Source organism: Crinia signifera, chromosome 4 (assembly GCF_055691185.1).
Source record: "Crinia signifera chromosome 4, ASM5569118v1, whole genome shotgun sequence".
Classification (NCBI taxonomy): Eukaryota; Metazoa; Chordata; class Amphibia; order Anura; family Myobatrachidae; genus Crinia; species Crinia signifera.
In genome coordinates this window covers 197,093,033-197,119,147 of record NC_139220.1, presented here as the reverse complement: position 1 = coordinate 197,119,147, position 26,115 = coordinate 197,093,033, and the positions used below count along the sequence as shown (strand labels likewise).

The following is a 26,115-nucleotide window of genomic DNA, read 5'->3' as shown; positions in this document are numbered from 1 at the left end:
TAATAATAATATTAATAATTATTATAAAAAATGAATTAAATTACACATTTTTATGTTAAACTTTTTTTTAACATCAATAAATTTTTATTGGTACAAAATTTTATATGGGGTACAGAAAAGAAGAAGGGGAACTTGGGGGGGGGGAGGGGGGGAGGGGTTAGGGGTTGGACTTCACATACAATAAAGGGCAACTTGGCAAATAAACATAACAATCCGCTACGCAGAGCGGGCTTTACTTAACATAACACACAGTCAGAGGTAGAGGCAGTAAAAGCAATAGTCAGCAGTATACGACAATGACCTCAGTACAGGGTCTAACTTGCTATATCTTATATTCTAAATCCTAAGGCTATTCAAAGGGATATGTGAAGAGCTACCGGTAGGAAGAGGTGATAGGGTATGACCCTGGTTTGAGTGGGATGAAGATTCGGGGGATTCGTTTAAGCTGAACTGCGGGAGTTGCATGGTAGATGCGGTGGGGAAGAACTTGGCTCCTTCTCCCTCTGTGATATATCTGCTCCAGGGGGACCATCGGAAGTGGGAAGAGGGAGGGGTCGGCGAGTAGGGAAGGTATTTTGTCTCCATTAGGAAATGGTGGTTTGTCTTTAAGATAACCTGGTGGAAGACTGGGGGGGAGGGTTGCTTCCATTGCTGGGCTAGGTTTGCTCGAGCAGCTATGAGGATGTGTCCGAGGACGTAGGTATTCTCCAACGGTATTTCCTGGGGGTACACCTGGAGAAGTGCGATGAGTGGGTCGGGGGGAAGGGTCATCTGAAGAACTGCAGATATTAATTTAAAGACCTTCTCCCAATATGTTCGGAGCTTGGGGCAGGACCAAAATATGTGGAATATATTGCCCACAGACCCACACTGTCTCCAACATTGGTTAGAGCATGTAGGCCAAAAGGTGTGGAGGCGGTCGGGGGTCAGATACAGTCGGTTAATGAGTTTGACATGCATCTCTGTGTGGTTGAGACATCGTGACATTGTGTGGGAGGACATAAAGATCCGACGCCATTGGGAGGGTGAAAGTTGTACGCCTAGATCGGCTTCCCATTTATTGTGGGCAGATGTCTTGGTGAACTCAGAGGGGGATGTCAGAGTTTTGTACCAGAAAGAGATGTCGCCAGTGGAATGCTGTATGGAGGGGCGAGTGAGGACCGAATGGGAGAGAGCATCGGGGGGGGGGGAGCCTGAGAAAGTGGGTGTTCCACCAATGGGATAGCTGCAGATAGTGGTAGTTTTCTGATGTGGGGAGGGAAAAAGTTTTTTGTAGGACAGCGAATGGGAGTAATGAGTTGGTACCTAGAATGTCACTTAGAGTTACAATCCCACTGGCTCTCCAAGTGTTTAGGTTGAGGTTGGGTATCAGCCTTGCTACCGTGGTAATGGGAAGGGTGGTAATAAGGGCCGCCGGAGCACGTAGAGTGGCGGTTAATTGGTCCCAGGTATGGAGAGTAGCAACAGTGGAGGGGAGCAGGCCTGGGAGGGGGGGTCGGAGATGTTTCGGGATCTTGAGGAGCTCAAAGAGGGGGATATGTGGGCATCGAATTTGTTCAGCGCTTACCCAGGATCTGGGTGGGTTACTTTCATAGTAGTGTTTCGTTGAGGCTAGGAGACAGGCTGCTTGGTATTTGGGTATGTCAGGGAGGTCGAGTCCGCCGAGGGCTCGTGGCAACGTCATTTTGGAGCGGGCCATTGCTGGGGGTTTGGATGACCAGACATATTTCGTCAGTATGGATGTGGCTTGTTGGAGGAGTTTTTTGGGGACGACGTAGGGAATGGTACGGAACAGGTACATCAGTTTGGGAAGGAGCGACATTTTAAATGCCGCCATCCGTCCCATCCAGGATATTTCATAGGCCAGCCATGATTTAGACAGGGAGGTGAGGGAAGATAGGAGCGGGACTAGATTGACCTCAAAAACAGAGGCTAAGTTTGGAGGTATGTGGATACCTAGGTACTTTATCGAGTTTGCTTGCCAGTTATATTTGTATGTTGACTTCAGGAACGTTAAAGAAGCTGTGAGGTTAATCGGGAGGGCATCAGTTTTGGATGTATTAAGCTTGTAATATGAGGCTGCACTGTAGGAGGAAAGAGTTGTGTGGATAAGGGGAAGGGTATTGACTGGGTCTGTCACGAAGAGTAGCACATCGTCTGCGAAGAGACTTAGTTTATGGTTATGGGGGCCTGAAGGTAAACCAGGGAGGTTAGGGTTATTGCGGATAGACATGGCCAATGGTTCTATAGAAAGAACAAAAATTAGGGGGGAGAGAGGGCATCCCTGCCTAGTGCCGTTCGAAATCTTGAAGGGGGAGGATAGAAAGCCGTTGCTGAACACCCGGGCCGACGGGGAGCTGTACAGTGATAGGATCGATGTAAGGATCCGCTCTTTAAAACCAAATCGTGATAGAACCTCCCTCATATATTGCCAGTTCAATCTATCGAAGGCTTTTTCAGCGTCTAGGGATAGGAGGAGGAGATCTTGATCTATCGATAGGGAGTCTATTAAATTAAATACTCTCCTGGTGTTGTCCGAGGCTTGGCGTCCTGGGACGAACCCCGTCTGATCCGGGTGCACCAGCAAGGGCAGAAGTTGATTAATCCGGGAGGCCATCAGTTTAGCAAATATTTTAATATCGTTGTTCAATAGTGCTATGGGGCGATAGTTTTGGCAAAAGGCAGGGTTTTTTCCTGGCTTCGGGATGGTCACTATGCGGGCCTCTAAAAGTTCTGGGGGGGCCCGTCCCAATGAGGACAGTTCGTTAAATAGGTCTGTGAGGTAGGGGGATAAAAGGTCGTTGAAGGATATGTAGAAGTCTGTGATAAATCCGTCGGGGCCGGGGGCTTTATTGCGGGGGAGTGACTTAATGGCCTTTTGGACTTCTTCACGCATCCAGGGTGCATTTAGGGAATCTAATTGCTCTTGGGATAAGGAGGGAAACTGTAAACCATCTAAAAAGGCTGAAATGGTATCGTTAGAGGGCTGTGGTGTGGAGGGGTCTTGAGATAGATTGTATAGTTTGGAATAGTAGTCTGCAAATTGATTTGCAATGTCTTTGGGGTTGTTGAGCTTCACTTTGTCGGGGGAGATAATACACTTTATTTTATTTCTGGCTTGTTGGGCGCGGAGCTTTCGGGCCAGCATCCTGCCCGACCTATTGCTAGATAGATAGAACTTATGTCTCAGCCTATTTAGGGCAGATTGGGTGCGGGCAAGTAGTAATTTTTGGAGCTGGCTTCGAACGGATGTTAGTTCGATTTTTAGTACGCTAGATGGGGACACTTTGTTCTGGTGTTCGAGCTCGGTTAGTCTAGTTTCCAAGGACTTCTGGGTCAGGATATTCCTGCGCTTCAGGTTGGCCCCTGCTTGTATGGCCGCCCCTCTAGTGACTGCCTTGAATGCACACCAGTGGTTAATAATGGAGGTGTCCGATGGTACATTACTAGACATGTAGGAGTTTACTGCTTTTAAGATTGTTTCCTTAGCTGTGGGGTCTGTCAGGAGGTGAGGGAATAGGCGCCATGGTCTGACATGTAGTTTAGAAGGGTGGAAGTTCCACTGCCACACTACGGGGGCATGGTCCGACCATGTTATAGGTAGGATGTCTACTCCTGTCGTGTGTTGTAAAGACCATTTGTCACATAGGATAAAGTCAATTCTGGAATAAGTGTTGTGCACTGGGGAGTAGAAGGTGTATTCCCGGCCAGATGGGTAGGTTGTTCGCCATGTGTCATATAAATCAAATTCTAGGAAAAGGTTGCGAAGGGCTGTGGATTGTTTGGAGAGGGGGGATTGGCGGTCAGGGGGGGGGCGGGATTTGTCAAGTAATGGGTCTAAGACCATGTTAAAATCGCCTAATAATATCAGGGAGCCTTTAGAGATTTTCCTAATCAGAGAAAAAAGTTTACGTAGGAAGGCTACTTGATTTGTGTTAGGGGCGTATATGGAAACAATAGTCGTCAGTTTCTCCTCCAGTAGGCCAGATAGTATCAGGTATCTGCCATTCTTGTCAGCTGTTTGAGAGTGGAGAGCGAAGGAGGTATGCTGGTTGAAGAGGATAGCAACTCCGTTCCTTTTAAAGGGACCGTTGGCATAGTATACAGTGGGGTAATGTGGATCTTTCAGTTTAGGGGGGTTAGGGGAGGCAAAGTGTGTCTCCTGGAGGGCGACAATATCCGCTTTCTGTTGTCGGAAATATGAAAGGGCTAATCTTCGCTTGTTAGGGGAGTTCAGCCCCTTAACATTTAGTGTTAGTAATTTAGGCATAACGGGGATTTAAGGTGATGCCGATCCTTGACAAATAGAGTGGATACGGTAGGGAAGATGCTGCCGGGCGTTGCGGTCCATAGGGGGGGGGGGGTAAAGAGGGAGGGGGACAGGGAAGAAGGGAGAGAAGGTGGATAAAGGGAAGAGAAAAGAAGAAAAGAGGGAAATAAACAAAAACAAAGGGTCCAACAAATGGGACCCGCATGACTACTGCAGGGGGAAAACAGGGGGGGTGATCGTGCAGTAGTATATGGAGGTCGGGGGTGGTGGCCTGGTTCCTGGGTATATTAGGAAAAGGGTGGCCGCCACTCGTTACATTGAACAACTTTAAAAATAGAAATAAACAGTCAAATACTCTGGCATTTCGAGTAAGGGGTATAAGGTTATAACAGTTGAAAACATTGGTGATACTGTGCATAGTATGATCATTTAAGTAGGATTTAACTGGATAAAGGGCATAAACATATGCAAACAAGACCTACATAGCAAACTAGCATTTAGTATCAATAATGGTAGTCCAAGTGCCTAAAGCCCTGCTTAGCATGTAGAGAAACGAAAATAATACTTATCGCTAGATCCTCATCCCGGTAGAGAGGAGAGAAGAGGGCGAGGCACGAGGGTCCTCGAGTCTTAAGTGTGACTAGCAATGGCACCTCTCAGTTCTCAAGTGTCGGACCATTCCTGGCGCAGGGGTCGATGTCGTGATGTTTCTGGTGGTCTCGTAATCGGAATGTCCCATTCAAGTAGAAGCTTAATCCCTGCATCGAGGGAGGATATGGTGAAGGTGGTATCTTCGTTGTATATAATCAGCTTCACTGGGAACCCCCATCGGTACCGAATTTCGTGGGATCGTAACGCCGTCGTGATGGGAGAGAACGCTCTCCTGTTGGCCAGTGTAGCAGGCGAGAAATCTTGGAATATTTGAAGGCCGCCCAGCGTGTCAGTGTTTTTGGAATCTCGAGCCGCCCTCAGTATCCTTTCTTTAATCGTGTAAAAGTGGACCCGAAGGAGGGTATCTTTAGGTAGATCGGCCGAGACGGTTTTGGGTCTTGGGAGGCGGTGGATACGGTCTATTAGTAGGTCTTTGGGGTCTACTGATGGTAGGAGCTTATGGAACAGAGCGGTGGCATAGCTCTCCAATTCAGAATTAGCCACCGAGTCCGGAATGCCTCTAATCTTGACGTTATTACGTCTTGACCTGTCCTCAAGGTCGGCCAGCTTGGTTTTAAATTGGGTGATTTCTAGTTGTTGCCGGTCGAATGAGGAGATAAGGTCATTATGGGATGTGACCAGTTCCTCCATTTTCCGCTCTAAGTGATCTGTCCTGTCACCGATCGCCACCAGTTCAGTTTTAACTTCACGGATGGCGAGCTTTAGGTCCTTAGCTATTTCTGCTTGGAACGCAGAGAAGACCTGGCAGAGGGACTTTACCGTCACCGGTTCGTCAGAGTCAGCATCTATCCCTGCTATCCCGATGGGGGGATTCTGTCCGCTGGAAGCTGCTGTCGGGGGTGGGGTGTGCTTCGGGGAGCTTGTATGGGCTGTTGGGATTTGGGAGGTACGGCTGGCAGGCATGGATATCTTGGCTGGGCCAGAGTCCTTGACTTTCTTGGGGGCCATCGTTATGGTGGAGCGCTACTTATGGTTTTAAGGTAACGCGGCGTATGGCACCGAGGGGGTTAAATCTGCAAATCACCAGTGTATGCTCATGGTCAGAGTATAGCCGTTATCGGGTGGCGGCCTAGTAGGCAGTATTTTCACATTCAGTCGGTCAGAGGGAGCTCGCTCCAATTATCTCAGGGGCTGGGTAGTTCCACGACAGACCGGCGTGGGGTGTAGGTGCTCCCGGTTGGGGAGGGGGGGGGGGGGGCAGTTTCCGTTGTCAGGATCCCAGTGAACTCCTGTGACCTCGTCAGGGAAGGAGGGCAACAGGGGTTGTGGAGCTGTGGGGCAGCCTAATAGTGGGTCTCTAGGGTGGGACACCCTTGATGGAAATGGCAGTCTGTGTGAGGCACCAGAGACCCTGAGTGCAGGGGGATAGGCGGCAGTGGGGATTTGGGGGCAGAATTGAGCCTGTGGTGTCACTTGGCAGGCTCCCTGCACCTAAGATGGCGGCCACTGGGGATTTAGGTGGGGGGTTGGTGTGGGGTGTTTCTGCCCACCCCAGAGAACACTCACTGTATGTAGTCAGATGGGATCTCCTTTGGCCGTGTCCAGTGTGATTTCCCGTTTTGTGGGGGGTCTCCAGTCGGAGCTGCGTGGGCGTCAGGTGCTCCTGCGCTGTGGTGTGGTGGGGAGCAGGGGTCTTCTCTCTTCACCCAGCTGCTGCCTGTGGTGGAGGGGGGGCGGATGGACTCGCGGCCTGCGTCCGTCCAATCCGCCGCTCCGTCTCCGGCTGCCGAAATTTAGGCCCCGGCTCCGACTCCCGGACCAGGCCGCAACCCGCGGCAGCGCTTAGAAGCGCTTCCCGGCTCCGCGGCCGGGGCCCGGGGTGGTCGGAGGCACGGGGGGAGCAAGGGCTGTGCCTGGGGGGGCTGAAATTGCAGTGTGGGTGACCGGGTAGGCGGTGTATAGCCGGCGGGGAACGGGAGCTCCGAGGCTGCACGTCTCTCTCAGATGCGTGCCAGGCCACGCCCCTTTATGTTAAACTTTAACGAGTAAAAGTAACCCACTTATAAATACCATAATTGTAAATATTGGATTATTTTCATAAAGGTCAACATTAGACTTAAAGCCAGCTTCTATTATCCTATATATTATATAGGTTAACCGTGCTGTGCAGAGCTCAACCTTTCCCCCATCCTTGGTACAATGTGGCCCCGGGAGCGACAGCGGAACTCTACAGCTAAAATCAGGACAGTTAGGAGGTATGTATATATACACCATTAGTTAAGAGTCACAGAAATATATTGCAATAATTCTGAAAAGACAAGTTGTCTAAATACCAAACTCCAATATCTGAACATTCTCAGCCATGAAAGACATAATAGAATGTTAATGCTGAATTTAAAAAAAAAAATGTAAATCTAAATACATACATGCATAAATATACATACAAATACATATACTACCAACTGGGCCAGAAAGGAGTTTTAGAGTGTGTGCTGGAAGCTATCTAATACAAGTAAAGCAGTCCTCCCAAAGTGATGGGGGCAAATCCCCTTCTTATTATGAGATCAGATGATCAGTGACTAGGAAATATGTAAAGAGCCGAACACTACCTACTGGATTCTGTGCCAATCACTTACCGTAGCAACCTTGTGCTGCCTTGAAATTAGGAATATTGACTTAAAACCAACTTGCTGTGAAGGACTCTAGTCCCAGAGGCTTGCACTGATCGTCAGCAACTCTGTTCTAAAGGAGCATACACACGCAGTAATTTTGTGTTTTTTTTTAAGCAATCTGACTAGATTACTTAGAAAGTAAGCACAGATCTCTCCGTGTGTATACCCTGAGTGATTAATTATCTCCTACTAAGTCAGTGCATGCAGTCAAAATCTAGTCAAATTGCTTAGCAGGTGACTGCAAATCTCTCTGTGTGTACAGAATGAGAGATACTGATCGAGAGCTCTCATTCTTAACCACTACCCTGCTTTTTTTTTTGCTTAAGCAAAATTGCTTAGCACTAATCTCTGCATGCGTATGTGCTCTCCATGGGAGATCTGGACACAGGGAAATCGCTTACCCTAAATTGCTTAGCACATATCTCTTATGTGTGTGTGCGTGTTAACATCCAAGCACTACTGGCAGTAGACAGCTGTGGGTGATACATCTCTGTGAGTGCCCCTCTAACTGCTGAATGTGAAAACGACAACCATTTAGCTAAAAGAATTACATGCAATGTGTTCTCCCACACATGCCGTGTTTTTCACACAGAATTTAAAATGTTGATTAATATTGTTGTAATGTCAGTAAGATGACCACATCTTATTGTGTATGTGGTCATTTTCCAGATAAAAGAGGAAAAATCTAATAGAGCTCCTTGGTCATTTGGTGGAAGGAAAGAGCTTTGAGACTGACGGGTAAACACTTATCTCCCTGCAGTAGGTGAACATATAGCATATTACATACTACTAATTTAGTAGATCAGATCCCACTACATGTTATGCTTTAATTTATTGTTGCATAAACAGGTTAGAGAAAAGGTCTTACCATCATGGGTCATTCTGTAAGCAGCTTCACGAGTTTCATCAAGACTTTTCATTTTTTGCCAAATTTTATCTGCTTCTCTCACAGCAAACTAAATAAACCAAAATGTATATCAGAACTAGCTTTATTTAATCACTTTTATGAGGGCTGATGCACTAAAAGCAAAAAGAGTGGTTTATTTTTTGATATATGGTACTCTGCAACTATATTTCTCTAATCTCATTGAACTACTGAATATAAACACAATATAAACAACCATATACCAAAAGCAAATTGGACACTGGCATGCATTAAAAGGGGTATGGATTCAAGGGATGCCAATGTTATAGTGCCTCTTTAACAAGGCATTGGGTGAGACCGCACTTGGAATATTATGTTCAGTTCTGGGCACCGCACCTTAAAAAGGACATAAATGAATTGGAACAGGTACATAGAAGGGCGACTAAGCTAGTAAAAGGTACTGAATTAAGAAGAGGATTCTCCACCATTAGAGCAGTAAAATGCAGAAACTCATTGCCGGTGGGGGTGGTTACAGCAACTACTGTTACTGAATTTAAGTCAAAACTGGATGAATTTTTGGCCACTAAGGGAATCCTATAGATAGGACTCAGTAGTTACAAATTAGATAGGTTGAACTCAATGGACTAATGTCTTTTTTCAGCCTTAATTACTAGGTTACAATGTTAAAATATAAAGCATAGCACTCCTTTAGCATATATTAATGTAAACCCAACTTTACTTTCAAACCCAGGTGATAATCTACTATATTACAAATGCTTTTACATTTGTGTATATTGCTTTGTATGTATTTGTAGCATATGTTTTTTTCCCCCAAATAGCTTATTACTAGTGTTACATTCTCATCACAGTCTTGAACAAGCTGGGAAACATTACACACCTTTGTACATTAGCCTGCTAGGCCTAGTAATCTTCTTGAGCAGTAAATATATACCTCCTGATCCTGTGGAGACACCATCTCTTTTTCTCCTCGGTTATTTTTGGACCATATAGGAACATGGTCTCTCTCAATTGTGGCATCAGCAGAAGAAAAAAAAGTCTCTAATGTTTTAACAACTAGCTTTGCTCTAATAAAGCCAGCTTTCCCTTCAGGAAGAACATAGTTAACAAAATATGAAGTAATCTTGAATGGGTTCAGCTTCTTCCTTTGTTGGTACCTAAAACACATGTATATAGTCAGTTAATTTGTTATATGCCAAAAGTACAAACAAAATATGATCACCTGGTTCTCCTGCGTGCTGTGTGTTCCGTCTTTTTAATATATTGTATAATCTATGAGATATAATAGTATCACAAGTGCAAGATGAATTCCCGATGGGTTAATGTGAACTCTGACGCTTCGATCAACTGGGATTAAGTCCATTCATTAGTCAGTTAATAAAATGTACCAATAGGGTCTAATAGCCCAGGTAACGGTCAGCAGGGAAAGCCTCTATTATGGAGCTCTGTCTCCTACAGGGATAGTAGCCATATATACACACATACAGTATGTATTGTGGTAGAGACATCATCTCCCCACATGAAAGTAATGTGGAGGTTCCAGACCAGGTTTTGGAGCAGTAGCAAAACCTAGGGGTGTAATAAGCAGCTCCTGAGATTTTCTGTAAGGATTTCCAAGGCAGAGTCAGCTTGCTCTTGATGGTGGATTAGCCGCCTAAGCAATAGGCCAATCAAGCAGAGATGATTATCTCAAATCACAATTGTGAGACTGTTTAATCTGCATGAGATAATACCATTACATGACATTATAAAAATATTTTGCTTAGCTCCACTCAGTTAACTATGATAGGAACATACTATACTTTTTAAGAGACTTAAGGCCCCCATACATTAGGCCGACTTGTCCTAGGGACAAGTCGGACCCAATTTACCTGCGAGCCGCCCGGCAGCTCCCCGGGAGGCTCACATACAATTTGGCACTTGATGGGCAGCGGCAGTAGTGGGGACGGGCAGCGGTGGTGGGGGCGGCCAGCGGCGGTAGTAGGGGCGGGCAGCGGCGGCGGGGGGGGCGTTTGCGGTGAGCGCAGTGTACTTACACATAGCAGCAGCGGCGGGGACGGGACGCGCAGTGGCGGCTATTATATTTTTAAAATACTTGTCAAATGACCGGCCGCTCTCTGATTGGCTGAGAGCTCTCCGGCCAATCAGAGAGCGGCCGGTCATTTGACAAGTATTTTAAAAATATAATAGCCGCCACTGCGCGTCCCGTCCCCGCCGCTGCTGCTATGTGTAAGTACACTGCGCTCACCGCACACGCCGCCCGTCCCCACCGCCGCTGCCCGCCCCCACCACCGCTGCCGCTGGTCGCCCCCACCACCGCTGCCGCTGGCCGCCCCCACTACTCCCCCGGTGTCTGTATGCATATGCCTGTCAGGTGGCAGGCATATGCATACAGGGAGGTCGGACGTGATCGTATGTACAGACCGTCCGACCTCCCTGATCCGGTCCGATGCGCACGGGACCGCGCATCGGATCGGATCAAATGTCACATACCTACGATTTTGTGCCGATTTCATCCGATTATCGGCACAAAGTGCCGAAATCGGATGAAATCGTCCCAAAATCGCATAGTGTATGGAGGCCTTTAGAAGCAGAACATTTTATATAAAACTGGCTTACAGTCTAAGAATAGAAAGTGCAAAGGTCATGTAAAATTCTGTCTTGCTAGCAGATGCTCTATTGCTGCAATCACACTTACAGTACTCCTGTCTTCTGATAGGCCAATGAGTGGAAAGTTTTGCATGTCACATTGTTGGGGAAAAGTTTCTTGGCGTGCTCTGCGATAGATTTGTTGAACGTTGCATACAAAAAGCGAAGACCGGGTCTCCTCTCTGCATACTTAATAAGCGTAGAGGTTTTCCCAGTACCTACAAATAACACAGATAATCAAGAGGGAACATTACATGGGGGGGGGGGGGGGGGGGGGAGGGGTTTACAAACATTACACATGATCAAACATGTTTTCATGCAATATACTCCAATTCATATTTGTTTTACAGATTATGGTTTGGAAAGAAAATACAAGGAATGAGTTTCTCAACTAAACCTTCAGCCCAAATAATTGCAGTTTCATAAAGGCCACTAAAACCCACAGTGACTTGAAGAAAAGATAGTGTTAATTCTAGCACCCGCTATCTTTGAAAACTCATGCAGTTCCTCTTCCCTGCCTGTGGTGTCGCTGTCTGCTGTGGTGTTTCTAGCACAGGTCTGGTTTGCATATCAGTGCTGATATACAGAACACACTGTGCTAGAAGCACTACAGCAGACAGCGACACCCCAGGCAGGGAAGAGGAACTGCATCAGTTTTCAAAGATGGCGGGTGCTAGAATGAACACTAAAAGAGGAACATCCAGTTGATCTCACTAAACAGTACTTTATACCGGTGCCTGAACACACACAGGATAGGCATATATAAAATAGCAGCAGCAGTATAAAATGAGGTATTGTCAAATACAGCAAATCATAAATAACTGCACTTTTGTATACTAAATTACTTATAACCAACAGTATGTATACTCAAACTATACACAGATACAAATAATGGATAAACAAATAATAAGACACCACAATACCGCTTTAACTTAAATACACTGACCATGCATACAAAATACAACAATGTTCTTGAAGGAAATAACTTTTTTTGTTGCTAAACTTGGAATCCATTTACGCAGCCATCATAATGTTCACTGCTGAATTACTGGCATGATAGAATGTGGACAAACCAAACCTCATGTTGTAGGTATGACTGACCTGCTCCTGGCTTGTAGAGCGCTTTCGGTGGGAAAATGGAAGCTCCCCCCCCCCCCCCCCCCCCCCTTATCCTAACTATTATGTTCTGCAGCCTACCTCTAATGTCAACATTATGATAATGAGGATTTTACATATCAGAATTCGGAACATTTCAAAATGTTGTCCATCGCAGTTTCAGCAATGTCACATCATAACTATGAATGTTGACTTTATGACTACACAACATTACTGATGTTTCCAGTATCTACATATGCTTACCACATACGGCATGTAGGGGTTAACCACAATCAAAATGATTAATACGCCTTTCAGATTGCAATGCCAGGTCAGACCGGCACACTAAACTCTGGTCACCCATTATACACAGGGTGAACCAGGTTTAACCCTTCTTATAAAAGTATCACTAGTGTTCCCACATAAAAACAGGAATTCAATTAAACATCATCCTTTATTCAAAGGACAATCATTGAGAAGAACTACAAAAAAGAAAATTAAACCCAAGAGGTAACATTACCTTTATTCCTAGAATTAGAAAAACACTGATGTAAAGAGTACCATGAGTTGACCAATATACAACCTCTAGTACATACACAGTAAACATTGCCAAACAATTATGGTCACTCATCAAAACCGACATATGCATTCCAGTATTGCTCAACACAACCATTATACATGGGTCCGTCCCGGGAGTGACCCGGTATTTGCAAGGCGAAGCTCCCCTCAGCGACCCTGCAATAAACTGGGTCGCTAACGTCACACAACGGGGTGGGATGGAGCGTCATTGGGGGGTAGGGGAGGAGGTAGCGCTTGGAGCCTATGCTGCCTCTTCCATATAGAGTAAACAGGACCCATGTTACCCATTTACACTGCCCAGCAACCCGGGTAAAACCATTCTTTTAACATGCTTTATCATTGTTATGTTACAGTATATTGTTGCCACTTAAATTATCACAAACAGATATACATTTTTTTTTAAATGTATACATTTTCTTACCTGCAAAAGCCATAATTTTTACAACTTGTCCACATTTAATATCATGGTTAATTATATGCTGTTGCTCGTTGGTGAGATTGAAGGCAGATTTGTTTCTAGAATTTAAAATTAAAATATTAACATTACTTCTATTACTGTAGATATACTGTACACCAGCACTTAGAAGTTGCCACTAGCATTTCTCCATCAATTGATCCTATCGAAATCTGGCATAGTTTACACAACACTTTCAAGCTAACACATACTGTACCTTGCATTTACTATACCAAATGAGGCCTGCTTACTGCCTGTTTTCCAAGCTGGTAATTACATGTACGTATAACAGGAGGTTATATGTGGTGTGATATATGTATGATATAACTTCGTAGAACATTAAGGCAATGGGGGCAATTCAGTTAGGGACAAGTCAGCTCATCACACAAGGAAGCATGGCTACTGTATATGCCACACCTACTGTAGGTCAGGACTAGCTGATTTGTGTTTATAGGCCCCTTAGTTGCACAGAAATGTTTAATAGAAGGTGCAGGGATATTTTTTCAAGACTGTGGTGGATGTATACTTTAATGTGTGGGCTTTAGTTGTGTGCTTAAGTGAATAACTATAGGCCAGTCCTGTACAAATCCAGTTGCCATGGCATTAAAAAAAAAAAAAAAAAACACCAGATGACAAAAATCTGTTCTTTCTTAAGGTGTGTACACACGGGCTAAAATCGCTGTCAATATGGTCGCTGAGTGACCATATTTCCAGTGATTGGCGTGTGCACCGACGATAAATTGCCAGGTGCGCACTCCGTTTTTAGCCCCCTTATGATCGCTGGTGGCAGGAGCTTGCTCCTGCCACCAGCTGATTACCTCTGCGGCTCCCCTGGCAGAGGTTCCCTTTCATCAGCGACCATCTCTGGTCGCTGATAAAAAGGAGACACTGAGCAATATATTGCTGAACAATATATCTCCCCCGTGTGTACACAGCTTTACGCACTGTGCCCAGAATGATTCCCTTTCAATAAACCTGCACCTGATTTATGGCTTTATTACATTTAACAATTTCTGTACATTCATATTTCCCATAAAGTGTTTTGTAGTAATGTGCTATTACAGAAGTCAGATCTAAACATCTAGTACAGGGCTGACCAAACCAGTCTTTAAGATTTACCAACAGGTCACCTACTGTAGCTGGTGCCCAGGTGCAGGCATTACTAACGGTCACATTTTCAAATATTTCATTTCTAAACAACACATTCCACAGATCCACAGGTGACCTGGAAAACATGGACTGTTGGAAGATCTCGAGGACCTATTCAAACACCAACTGCTCTAGGCAATCAAGTTATTATTACAAAAACAATGTTAATTAATGGGATTCATTTTACAAATAATTATCATACAGGTGTGTCTTTTGTGTTTGACAAAGACAGATTAGTAAACTGTAGCTCCCTATAATAAATTAATTGAGCAATTTGTGTAGAAAATGGATAATGTGTGGTGACTTTTGGAAAGAAGACTTCTTAATCAGTCAGAAACTGCACAAACAGAGAGGGTGGAGGGACAGGGAAGCTGCACAGCCACTGCAGTACATCTCTTAGCAGTGTAGAGCACTGTCATTATTTGTTTACGCAAAGGGCCATATTACTATAATCATCACTGCTCAGCTCCCTTTTGTCATAGATTAAGGTTTCATACATCGACATATGATCTATAAAATTGTGGAAACCACATAAAAAAATCCATCCAGTGATTTTCTGGATTAGCCTGAACAGACAGACACCGACCAGGGATTTAATGATTTATTTGCAGTTATATTCTCTAGTGCGCCTTTTTGTAACTATATTCTTGTTTGTGACTGCACACACAGTCCCCATAGGGAAACTTCATTCATATGCATAATTTATATACTCACTCTTTAAACGTTCTATGCTGTGATGTTCTGTGCCCTTGGCAGGGGCCATTTTGTGCTGGTCACATATGAATATCAGATACTTTTATTTATTTATTTTTATAAAGAACTCATGCCAATTACATCTTGTTTTATTTCAGAAGACTTTGTATTTTCCAAAAATACTATATCTTTTTGTTGATTTTAACAAGTCAAGTAAAATTTAACTAAATGGCCCCTCTGGGAATTTTAATTTGAAAAGTGCTGGGTGATAATCTCGCTTAAAACATACATGGGTCACATTTTAAATAGGGGACTCTTAAATCAAGAATGCATTATGCATGTCACTGTCATTAGAGGGTTGGCAAAGTGTCCACTCACCAATATAAGGAAAAGATATGCCAACTTGCATCGGATTGCACCACAGCACTGCCATACAGCCAGGGCCGGCGCCACCACTAGGCAGCCTTAGGCATTTGCCTAGGGCGCCGGCCACTGGAGGGCGGTACTGAGCTGCAGTCAGTGCCGCCCGTCGCATGAGGAGCAACAGCAGCAGCAGAGCTCCCGCCGAGGAGAGCAGGAGAAAGCTGAAGCAGCTGACAAGACTCCAGCTATTCTGTAGGTGAGTGTGCCGTACACCCCCACCTTCCCCTTTCCTCACTGGTAGACATCTTTGGCGGGGGTATTGTCCGCAACCAACCCACCCCGGGAGCCCGCCCAGCCCATGGATTATGATTGGCGGGCGTGGCGGCCGCCGCGCGCCGCGCACCCCCCCCCAAGTAGTCTGACTCAAAGGAAATCTATTATCCGTGGCATACTCCTGCTGCATCCACAGTGCTGGACATCAGCAATCCGACCACGGCAGGCACCCGCTGTACCTTCCCCGTTGCTGGTCACTGTTGTCAGCTGCACAGAGGCAATCTGCAGCTTCACCCACCCCCGTGGGGCACGTTAATCCGCGGGTGGTACCTGTTGCCCCCCCCCCAGCTGGTCAGTGTCATTTAAATCAGAACCCCCCCCCCCCTCTCTTTATTTCAGAATCAATGGCATTTTCTCTATATTAATTTTTAAATGTGTGCCATTTTTAATATTCATTCCATTGTGTATGTGAGAAGGTGGAAGGGGGGGGGGGGGGTCGTGTAAACAGGGGTGGAATCCTGTAGGTTTGCCTAGGGCGCCTAGATGCCTTGCACCGGCCCTGCATACAGCACCAACTGCCGTACAGCCACACGGACATTACCTACACACCCAGGACCGGGAGTTCATCTTTCTTTCATTGCACGGCAGCTATTCACACTAATTTGCATGGCTTATAGGAACTTGTCCAACTATATTCTGTAAGTGGTGCTTGTATTCTCAGAGGGCATACGGTTATAATACCTCTAAATGGCTAAGCCCTTCACCACAGAGTTGCTTTTTATATATCTATTTTTAGGTGTATATATAATTTTTGCTTTATAGAAATATACATACATAGAACAATGTTTTTGCACTCTAGAGTCTGTTGTCTTTATATAGTGAGGAGTGTGCTCTAGATTTACATAATCTTATCAGCGCAGCAAACCTCCCTGTATGTTTTCTGTAGTGCCCAACTCTAGTTCAGTTAGGTGAGCTACAAATGTTAGCCAATTTTCTTTTAACAACAACAAAAAAAATAGAAGCTTTAAAAGTCATTAACTTCAAAACCAGGGTAGAATGAGCCTAAGATTTGGGTGTTTATTTATTACACCCATGGTAGAATTTATTATACCCAATGTAATATCAATATAGAGATTCAAAAATTGTGTTGATTTGAAGTGGAATGACCTGGAATCAATTCAATTAGGCACAAGGAGGGTATAGTAAGTTGCCATTGTAACGGCGTTCTTACATTGCCAATGAATCGTGCAGCTTGCCCCCCTCACAGACCAATCTTGGCCAGGACTCATGGATCTTTGCACAAAGAACTATGGGGATGCAATCTAAAGTCCAGAAATCCAGTTGTACCATAACTGCGGCATATGGTTGCACTTATTCGCAAACATGAGTAGATCATACCTAACGGACCTAAAGCCTATCTGTACACATGGAACACCAGTGGGAGTCTCCACATTTATACAGTATAGTATAAAAAGGTCCCACCTACTATCTGCATTTCCACAATGCTTGTTTTATGCATAGTCAAAAGAAACGTTCTAAATTTGTTCAGCTACGGGAGACACTGTCTTGCCGTGGGATTATGTGAAGGAATAGTACTTATGGTGTGTACACACGGTGCGAGTACTGTGCGATGCTATATAGTCAAAATCTCATGCAGATTGTACCCGTGTGTACACACCATTACAGAGGATAGTTGCTGCTGTTACATTGTATAAGAAATGGTAAATGTAGAGATCAAGCCAAAACTTTGCCATAAACCATATTTAGGAGAAAGAGTATTATTCTTGTCCAAGGTGACCTAGTGGCATACATTTGCTTTATCATATTTCTGGTGCAATAAACAAGAATTCAATATATCGATCAGGACCCTCAATTACCCAATATATTTTGCAGCTGATGAAGTGGTAAATTATGGAAAAAAATAACAAATAAGTACCCACCTGTCTTTATTTGGTGAGGTTTTCTGTTGGGAGCTGCTGTTCTCTAGTAGATATAAGCTATAGAAGATATTGTAGTGAATCCTGAAGAAAGAGAAAAAACACAGTTAGCTATAAAACTAATTCAACAAAAATGTCAAAAGTTTACTATCAGCATTTTCTAAAGTTTCAAATGTAACCTCAATATTCAAAAATGTTGAATGGCAGGAGATACAAGTGTGCTGGATTCTTAACCTTCTGAAGCCGGAGTCTAAGGACTCCAAAACGTGTTGATTGATTTGGATGAACTAGATTTGTACTTTGAGGGCACCAGAACTTCGGCATAAGCTCCCTGTGATACAAACCTCCTGCGGTGGTGCCATGCTATTACAGCCCGGGACCTTTGAGTTATGCCCACCGCAGCACCATCCCAGGGCAAGATACACTCTTGCAATATTGAACTCAAGACTTTCTTTCTGGATACCAGTTATCTGGATGTGACCAACTTTTGTTATTGCCCTTCTTTTTATTATAGTTTCTATCTTGAATGTACCAGGCATCTTTTATTGAACACGGTGTCCACATGTGTATTCATGTTTTGTATACCATTTTCCTAGGAGAGTTGGTATCTCTCTCTATTTACACATATAAGGGGCAGCGGGTATCCATATTCACTGCATAGTTCCTTCATCACTCACTTTGTCACAGTCTATAAAATTAATTTAACAGAAACTATCATTGTGCACATGATAAAAAAAACTGAAATGGACTTGCTCGCAAATACATAGGAAAACCCAGCAGTGTCTTTTATTGAAAAGATAAGCTGTTAGAACATGGTGCTAGGGTGCCCAATGTTTTAATACAAATTACTTTCTTCAGCAGTCCCTGGATATCTTTTAAAGAAGATATAGCTGAAGCTGTATACAGGAGTTTTTTGGCTAAAGTGGAGAAAAAAGGAAAGCAGGACCTGCTGCAGTTATACAGCTTTTCCACTAAATCCGAGGTTATTGCAAGTGAACACGCATCAACTGGGATTTTACTCAGTGTAACAGGGTCCAACTGGGTTCAGTGAGCACAGTAGCCAACAAGGTAGCCAACACTGGTAGCTAGAAGGGTTTCTCCCGGCAAGGACATGTGTGAGCTATAGTGAAAAGGGCTAACCCGAAACCCATTTACAGCATGGAGAGTGTTACTTTCTCTGCAATGACACTGACCAGGAACGCACCATATGCTGACCACACGTGTGACGCCCATTCTGTGGTAACTTGCTAGGATCCTGTATTTTTATTGTCTAAGGGGTCCCAGAGCAAAACAGTTTGAAAACCACAGCCCTACAGTAACCTACTGGCAATCTGGGTCTACAAAATATTGAGTTAAAAAAACGATAGCTACAAAAAGTACTACCAGCTGTTGTTGAACTACACATCCCAGCATGCCCTGCATCAGTTTTAGCATGGCCAAATAGTAAAACTGTAACTGGGCATGCTGGGATGTGTAGTTCAACAACAGCTGGAGTGTCAAGGTTAGATCATTTGTCCATTTTACTGTTTTTTTGTTACCTGTTGCTTATAAGAATATTCTGCTCTCTCATTGCAAAAAGAATTGTTGCCATGCAGTATAAGGCTTCCATGATTTCAACCAGTCGCAGTGTTGAGCTAGAATGCTGCATACATCTTATGAGCCTCTGCAGATCACCAACATCAGTTGATAGAAGCAGAATTACTGCCACTACTGCCCAAGCATTGACAGTCTGCAATACATAAAAACATTTAACGTTTGAAAAAAATGGATGAAAGAGGAATATAAATAATAATGATGATAATAATAATAATAATAATAATAATAAATAATAATACAGAATAGAATATTTGCCAATTCATGGAGGTTTTAGACATATGTTAGATAAAAATTATATAAAGCTCTGTACACACGGTGCACTATATTGCTCAGTGTCTTGTTTTCATCATTGACCAGAGAGGGTCCCTGATGAAAATGAGACACTGCCGGGGGAAGAGGAAGGGAAATCGCTGACTGCCAGGGAAAGCCACTGGTCGCAGGAGCATTCTCCTGCAACCAACAACCACCCCAGGGCTGGTCACGGGAGCGCGCTCCCGACGACCTGTACACATGGTGTTATGGTCGCTTAGCGACCATATACCCAGCCATTGTTGCTCAAATCACATCGTGTGTACAAGGCTTTACAAATATTTCTCCTATGTTTTGCTAAAATATAAATGCAACATACTTTCCTGAGGTAAACATTTTTCTACCTCATACTACACAACCTATATGCAGAGTACTACTGCCATCTACAGGTAAATATCTAGTCTATTAAACTTAAAAAAGTGTAGATTACAGTATAAATGGTTATGATAGTTAAACTGCTATATAAAGACTATATAGCAGCAATCTCAGGGGGTACTGAATGTCCGTTTTTTCATGGAAAAACTGTGAAATAGCATCCGTTTCCACAAAGAATAGATGGAATTCGTATTCCATCTATTTAATGTTTTTCGTTTTTTTCTGAAATTTAAAAAAAAAATAACAAAATTGGGAAAGACGTGGATCCGCAAATCGATGTCTTTTTCTGTGGAAACGGCGGCTTACAGTATTTGAAAATTTAGCTGACGTGTCCATGACTGCAGATTTGGCTTTTCATAGAGCCGGATCTGCAAATCCAAAACCTGGCCAGAAATCAGGGAAAAACATTCAGTGGTAAATAAAAAACATGTACCCAAATCTCATTGACATAAAGTTTAGCTTGAGAAAGAGTTGTTTGTTCCAATTTGATTTTATTTGATGATTTCCGGTTAAAATAATTTAAATTATACTTTTTTTTTAGGAAGACATTTGTCAAAAGCTGCAGTGGGGTCAAGGAGAATAAGATTATTATATAGGGGGGATATGGCACTCAATCATTTATAATCTTGATTTGGGGATGCTGGGTACTCGAATGTCCCAATTAAAAAGTAATAATAGAGTAGATGGGTTTGTACCTTGTGCAAGGTACAAAGCCATCTACTCAAGAAGAATAAGCAGATAGCAAAATTTAGATTAGGCAGCAAGGGAGTCATTGCAAACTTTCGTGACGGCAGTTTAAGTGGAGTGGTGAGGACAGAAGCTAGACTGAAGTGGGTCAAAGAGGAGACAAAGGCAGAAAGGTAATAAGCAAATTTGGTACTTATGTACTAACTGGGCTGCCGATTTTGAAATCGGGTCCATCGCATCGCATCCGACCATATCGCATGCGATGCGATACGATGGACCCGATTTTTCCATAGGATTCAATGTTAAAATGGACTGAGTCCATTTTAACATGGAATTCAATGGGAAAAGGGGTCCTTTTCATACCCCTACTATCCAAGTGGGCATGGAGTTGGATATAAACCTGTGGCGAGCGTAGCGAGCCACCGTGCCCGAAGCGTGGCGAGCCCCGCGAGGGGACACAGAATACCGTCCCCTCGCCACGCTTTGGGCTCGGTGGCTCACTAAGTCCATTTTAACATTGAATCCTATGGAAAAATCGGGTCATCGCATCGCATGCGATATGGTCGTATGCGATGTGATGCGATATCGCATCGCATCTGATTGTATGCCTTAAGTTAAGGCATACAATCAAAAAATCGGCAGCCCAGATAATACATAAGTACCGCAAATTTTTAAGAATAGGGGAGTCGAGTAAGCTTGAATTTGCTTGTAGTTAATAACAATTATTTTATTTATATAGCGCACTTTCTCCAACAGGTCTCAAGACATTTTAAAGACTTTAAAAACAATGCATTTAATACAAAAGATTTAGGGAGAACAACTAGACAGCCACACAGACATAAAAAGAAAAGTGCACAGTAAACATAAGGATTAGTGCAGGCATTTTGGATAACAACTTCCATGGGTTGTGTTTTTCACCCTAAAAAGGTATCAGGTGAGGCAGCCATCTTGGGTATAATGCATAGAATAGGTTGCCCCTAGAACAGTGGTTCCAACCCTGGTCCTCAAGTACTCCCAACAGTGCACGTTTTCCAGGTCACCCAGCAGGTGCACTCATTATTCAGGCACATTTGAAAAGATCCACAGGTTGAGCTAATTATAGCACTTGTGATTCTGTGTGGAGACCTGCAAAACATGCACTGTTGGGGATACTTGAGGACCAGGGTTGGGAACCACTGCCCTAGAAGACATTACACAAAATGGGGTGATTGCAGCATAGATTAGGGTCCCAACAAAACAGTCAGGTTCATGTATTTTTCATCCCATCCACAAGTGTACCTGATGAGGCAGCCACAAAGGTTTGACTTTGGGAGGTGAGCCATTCAAGGGCCGAATGCAGATATCGGAAAACGGACGCTTGTGTAGTAGTATGATATAAAATTTACCTCAGTGTTAGTCTTCAGTTCTGGAATTCTATGAGTAACGCATGTTTCAGCCATCTCATATAAATAATGGCTCTTTAGACAGGCCAAAGTCATCCTGAAGTCAGCCACTCGGGAACACATCAACATAGCAAAACACCTACACAAATTTTAGAAATAAATATTACAAATTAAAAGTAATCTATATTTAATTAAACTGAATGTTTATCCAGTTATCCTTTATCCTTTATCCAGTTAAGATAACTGGAATCATTACCAAACGTTAGAAAATAAAGTTAGAACATGAGGGAAAAGAATGTGGCAACCTTAAGGGCGGGTATCAATGGGGTGCAATAAATCTGTGCCTGGCTAGCAGTAAAACATACTGTAACAGCCACTATTTGCAGGTGCAGCAATATTATAGTAACAAAGTCAATTTATGAATTCAGCATCACAGACCTTAAACTTTAGTTAGTTCACCTATGTTTACCATATATTTAAAAATAAATGTTTCCTCTCATACATCTCTGCTACAGTCATGACAAACAGACCCTCTTAACAAGCCAGTTCCCTTGTGACTATGCTAGTGCAGAGCCTTTTTTACCTAAACAGCCTCACAGGCTCATTGCGATGTAACTAAGGGGCCCTACACACATAGCGAAGTGTGTAGGGCAACCTAGCTATGCTAGGTCGGGCAGACCTGCGCAGCGGTCGCTCAGCACACAGCGCTGACAGCACACACACATAGAAAGTAAGCCGTCAGCAAGATTGATAGACACTGCCCATCAATCTCTGACAGCAATGCACATTGCTGTTGCCATAGCCCCTACACACACACACACCGATGTAGGGGTATTTTCAAAGCGACTTTGCCAAACTAAGCAATTAATCAACATAATTTGTTGATTGAGACTGCTTTTATCTTCTTAGCATCTCCAGTCCACAGTGCTGATAAGATGAGGCCCAGGAACTCAGGAAGTTTGCCAGCACGGTAACAATACTTTGCATAACAATAAAACTTTTCAACATTCCCCCATGCACATAATGCTTTTGACATTTTTACCATTGAAAAAAGGTATAGAATCTGAACTGAATATAAACCATGCTCCTGCATTTTTTGAACTGATGGGTACAGGGCAGACTGCTTTGAGTGTTGTGTCCCTGCCACAGATATAAGTTAAGCTGTAGCAGCAGTGATCAATAGGGGTTAATGTGTCTGCAATGCAGTGTTTACACTGGCTTCCATGGGCAGGGAAATAGTATGCATAATCAATGGTATTTTGAAACTAAAGTAAAAGTGGGATTTTTTGAGTAGCAGGGTGTTTTTTCAATAAATAACTGGAAAAGAAGGGGAGAAGTCCTCTGTTACCTAAAGGGACAGAGGATTCAATTAATATCGGTGTTCACAATATATTTATTTTTGTGATAGAGGAGTCACTGGGAAGGGGAGGAGTCAGGACTTGGAAGGGGAGGAATCGGGACAAGGGGGAGGGGGATTAAACAGTTAAACCACCCCCTTAGAAGAAAAGTCTAGATCCGCCCCTGTATGTATCTGCATACAGAAATGCTAGTATGGAGCACCAAAGTTCTGCCGTGCCTCATATAGACTCAGTCGCACACGGATTTACAAATCAGAAGAGTCTCCGGATGAGTCCTAGTCACATGACGTTGCAACCAAGATGCATTTTCATTATAAAAAACAAAAAAGATGCCGATGCTAGTAAAGTTGCATGGGGTTGACAGCTTGTTGCATTAGGTTCAATATTGGGACCCACCCTGCTTAATATATTTATTAATGATATTGAAAGTGACATAATGAGCAATACGGACGACACAAAATTGAGTAAGGAAATTAACTCAGGAGAGGATGTGAAAACACTACAAAGTGACTTATAGAAACTGAAAAGGTGGAAAATGCAGTTTAATGTTGATAAATGTAAAGTAATTCATTATGGGAACAAAAATGAACAAGCAACCTATAGGCTAAATGGAGATATTATATGGAATTCTGCTGTAGAGAAGGACTTGGGAGTCATCATAGATGAAAAATTGGGTAATAGTGCGCACTGCTCAAGTGCAACAGCAAATGCAAACCGGACACTGGCATGCATTAAAAAGGGAATGGGTTCAATGGATGCCAATGTGATTGAGAGCAAACTTGGAATATTGTTTTCAGTTTTGGGCACTGCACCTTAAAAAGGACATAAATTAATTGGAACAGGTACAGAGAAGGGCGATTAAGCTAGCAAAAGGTCTTGAATAACTAGTGTACAAAGATTGGTTAACCAGACTGAGGGTGACATTTAATAGAATGAGAGTTTTTCGCACTTTGTAAAATCGCACTTTTCCCCCCCGCAGTTTTCATGTGTAAATCGTATATTTAATCATATGCGCATAAGCGGATAAAAAGTGCGATATGGTGCGATTTTAAGTCATGGAAATGTGCACATTTCAAAGCTTGCGATTTCTGGTAAAAAAAAAAAAAAAAAAAAAACGGCGTGAGGTCCCCCCTCCTGAGCATAACCTCACTGTGATTTTTTTGTTTTTCTCTATTTTTACACCAGAAACATGCACAGATCACAATGATCTGTGCATGTCTCTGACCAATTCGCACATCAGACCCTGGTCTGAAAAAAGTGCGCATTATATCGACCAAAAAAATGCAATTTCTGTTTGCGCATGCTATTAAATAAGCGATTTGTATACTTTTCTGTGCGAAAACATCTGGATGCGAATTAAGTGCAATTTTTAACACACTTTTAGAAAGTGCGATTTAATCGCCAAAAAAAAAAAATGCGAAAAACGGGCCGTTGCACACCCTATTAAATGTGTGATTTGGCCAAAAAATGCGAAAAAATTAGAAATCCCCGTTTTTATGCGAAAATATTGCAAAAAAACAGAAATCGACTCCTATTAAATGTCACCCTGAATATGTTTTCACTGGAGAAAAGGAGGTTGAGAGGTGATATGATTAGTATGTTCAAATACAGGATTGGGAATTATACGGAACTAGGAGATGATTTGTTCACTAACAGGCCTATACTTCGGACACACGGGCATGTACTGAGGCTCGAGGAAAATAAATTCCCTACTGAATTAAGAAGAGGATTCTTCACCATTAGAGCAGTGACATTCTGGAACTCATTGCCGGTGGGGTGATTACAGCAACTACTGTTAATGAATTTAAATAAAAACTGAATACATTTTTGGCCACTAAGGGAATCCTATAGATATGACTTACTCAAGTCAGTAGTTACAAGTTAGATAGGTTGAACTAGATGGACTAACGTCTTTTTTCAGCCTTAATTACCATGTTAGGTATGAAGACACATCTGTCCACTTACTTTACTAAATTCAGTATACAGAGGGAGTTGTCTGCATTTATTCCATTCTTCTTAAGTATATGTTCAATTTCCCTTATAGCATTTGCCTCTTTCTTAAGGTACTGGTGATACAGTTTTTTCCAAGGAATGAACTGAAATGGAAGACAAAGTGATAATCATTAATATTTAACTTCAAGTAAGTGACCAAAAGGACAGGAGTAGCTTTAGATAGTTTTACATGAAATGACTATTATACCCATTTCACACCAGCCTAAATTTCCGGGTTGAGTCCCGGAACAACCCGGTACTACCGCTGGTGTGAAAGGTACCCGGGACAAATTACCGGGCTAATTTGCCGGCAATCCAACCCTGCTAGGTAGCAGGGTTGTTCCCGGGTTCAACCCAGGGACCTGGCTGGTGTGAACGGGGTAGGGTATACTTACCCGGGTTGCCGGTCCTCGGTGTGCTGTCCGGCTGGGAATCCACGCAGGCGGCGGGCGCAAATGACTGGACAGGCGGTGGATGATGGTGACGCAGCTCTCCAGTGAGGGCGCCGGAGAGCTGCGTCATCTTTATCCGCCGCCTGTCCCGTCATTTGCGCCGCCGCCTGTGTGGATCCCTGGCCTGTGCGGAGGACCAGCAAACGCTGTGAGTATTCTTACCACCTCCTGCCCACCTCCTCCCCACCTCCTGATGGCCTCCTTCCCAACCCCTTCACAGAGCAGAAAATGCAGGGACATTTCTGGTGTGAAAGGGTCCCAACCCAGGAATGTCACTGCTTGTCCCGGGAATGTAATTCCCGGGTTTGTCCCTGCATTTCTGATGTGAAAGGGGT

At 43.6% G+C, this 26,115-nt stretch overlaps 1 protein-coding gene across 7 annotated transcripts in view; it reads right to left on the bottom strand.

Annotated features, from left to right (window-relative positions):
• FBH1 (F-box DNA helicase 1) overlaps nt 1-26,115 on the bottom strand; it is a 55,875-nt gene that overhangs the window by 23,107 nt on the left and 6,653 nt on the right. For all 7 annotated transcript variants that reach the window (XM_083183360.1, XM_083183356.1, XM_083183354.1 and 4 more), the window contains exons 4-11: nt 25,302-25,432; nt 21,982-22,117; nt 19,168-19,358; nt 17,633-17,713; nt 13,182-13,276; nt 11,136-11,304; nt 9,372-9,594; nt 8,423-8,510 (exon numbers count right to left, since the gene is read on the bottom strand). In XM_083183360.1, coding sequence (XP_083039486.1) covers nt 8,423-8,510; nt 9,372-9,594; nt 11,136-11,304; nt 13,182-13,276; nt 17,633-17,713; nt 19,168-19,358; nt 21,982-22,117; nt 25,302-25,432 — 1,114 coding nt within the window. The remainder of the gene's footprint in view (nt 1-8,422; nt 8,511-9,371; nt 9,595-11,135; nt 11,305-13,181; nt 13,277-17,632; nt 17,714-19,167; nt 19,359-21,981; nt 22,118-25,301; nt 25,433-26,115) is intronic.